A 1,718-nucleotide genomic window follows, 5' to 3' on the forward strand; every position below is an offset into this window, starting at 1 on the left:
ATCATCATCATAATGCCTCGACAGGATCTGAGGTGTGTCCACTCAAGTGGAAAGATAAACACTTCTTCATTGCACTGCGTGTGGAAGGTGAAGATAAATTGGTGGAACTCCCACGACTCTCTAGTAAGTTACCCACCGCAGAGGAAGTGATGGCCTACTGCGCCGCCCACGCCGAACAACACCATCCACACGAGGAGGAGGGAAAAGAAGGAAAAGAAGGAGGAGAAGAAAAGAATTCCTCTTCACAAGGAATTGCTGTAGACACCACAGCACGAGCCCAACTCCCAACACCGCGGGAAATTCAACAAATGCGATCCTTCCGTCAATCCACACTCATTCAACACACATGGACACCAGAGGAAGTGGCGGAGATGCGGGAACGTAAAAAACGACTGGGTGTTCGCGATGCCGGCAGTGCGCCTGTTCATCTCACTGTAAACGCCCTTCATAATATGCGGCTGGAGACGGAACTCGGCATTGCGTCTAGTCGACATGCAACTGGACACACCGCCATGGCATTAGAGCGACGAACAGAACCGGTGCTTCTTAACCGCAAATCCCAAACAGGCACCACCACAATAATAACCACACAAAGAAATGAAAGTTTCTCACAATCACAATCACAATCGCAGGGAGGATGGGTAAGTGGAATGTCATTGGCTGATCTCGCCCCTGGACCACTCTCACCTCTCAACACACAGGAAATGGGAGGATCACAATCTATATCGTCTCCAGTACTCTCACAGAAATTTTTGGAGCGGTGGGAGGAGAGTAAACAATGTGAGGAGAGTTTCTACGCCTATGTGAGTGATGAACGTCGAAGTGCGTACATGTCAAAGATTACCCGAATTACACAACAAAACTATGAACTTAATAAACGAGACCGTTTACGTGGTATTGATAATGAGAAACGTTTAGATCGAAAGGGAAATTTACTGGAGTCTGGTGGTTTATGGATTGTGGATGATCAACGTCGTGCCCAACTAGCACACAAATACCAAATGGAACAGGATGGAGAAAACGCAGGCACAACTGCTGGAGATGGAAAAAAGAATGCAGTGGAGAAAAATACAGAAGATGCAGCGGCGAATACCACCGCACCGCCTCCACCAATGCGAGAAGAAGATGTGATGCTGCAACGATTTATTTCTGAACGGAAATCACAGGAACTCTCCTTCAGCTCCGTACCAGATGAATTCATGACAGTGGATACCATCACAGTAACTCCATCCTTATCGGAAAAGAAGGGAATGGAGGAATTACAACAACCACAACTACAACCAACACCAACGGCCACAACACGATCGCCAGAGTTGTTGTTATTGGGAGCCAGTCCACGTATTGTAACATCGCAGCTGCTGCATCAAGTAGTGAGTAGCTCCATGAAAAGAGCAGCCACGTATAATTCTCTCTCAGTGGAAGAGACACAGAGCGAAACACGTAGTGTGGGAGGTGAACCACCCAGAAAGGCAGCCCGACACGCATAGAAAGAAAGAAGAGAAAAAAAAAAAAAGAAAAAAAAGGAGAGAAAAAAAAAGGATGTGTGTGGATGGGTGGGAAGAAGAGATGCATATAGAAAAAAAAAGGGGCAAAGAAATGAAATTGAGTGAGCAACTATTTTATTATCACTAGAGAGTTATTGTTGTTTATATATATATATATATATATATATATATATAAACTCTCTTGCTGTATTTTTAAGTTGGTTTTCTCCATTC

The 1,718-nt window shown here is 44.9% G+C and overlaps 1 protein-coding gene across 1 annotated transcript; it reads left to right on the forward strand.

Annotated features, from left to right (window-relative positions):
- Positions 1-2: 2 nt before the first annotated feature.
- TM35_000291700 (uncharacterized protein) lies at positions 3-1,487 on the forward strand (the record flags this gene model as incomplete). The annotated part of the gene is made up of 1 exon (XM_029028327.1): positions 3-1,487. A coding segment is annotated over one exon (1,485 nt), but the record flags the coding sequence as incomplete, so codon positions are not given.
- Between the last annotated feature and the right edge of the window lie 231 nt (positions 1,488-1,718).

This window comes from Trypanosoma theileri (assembly GCF_002087225.1).
Source record: "Trypanosoma theileri isolate Edinburgh chromosome Unknown TM35_Tth_29_V1, whole genome shotgun sequence".
Taxonomy (NCBI): domain Eukaryota; phylum Euglenozoa; class Kinetoplastea; order Trypanosomatida; family Trypanosomatidae; genus Trypanosoma; species Trypanosoma theileri.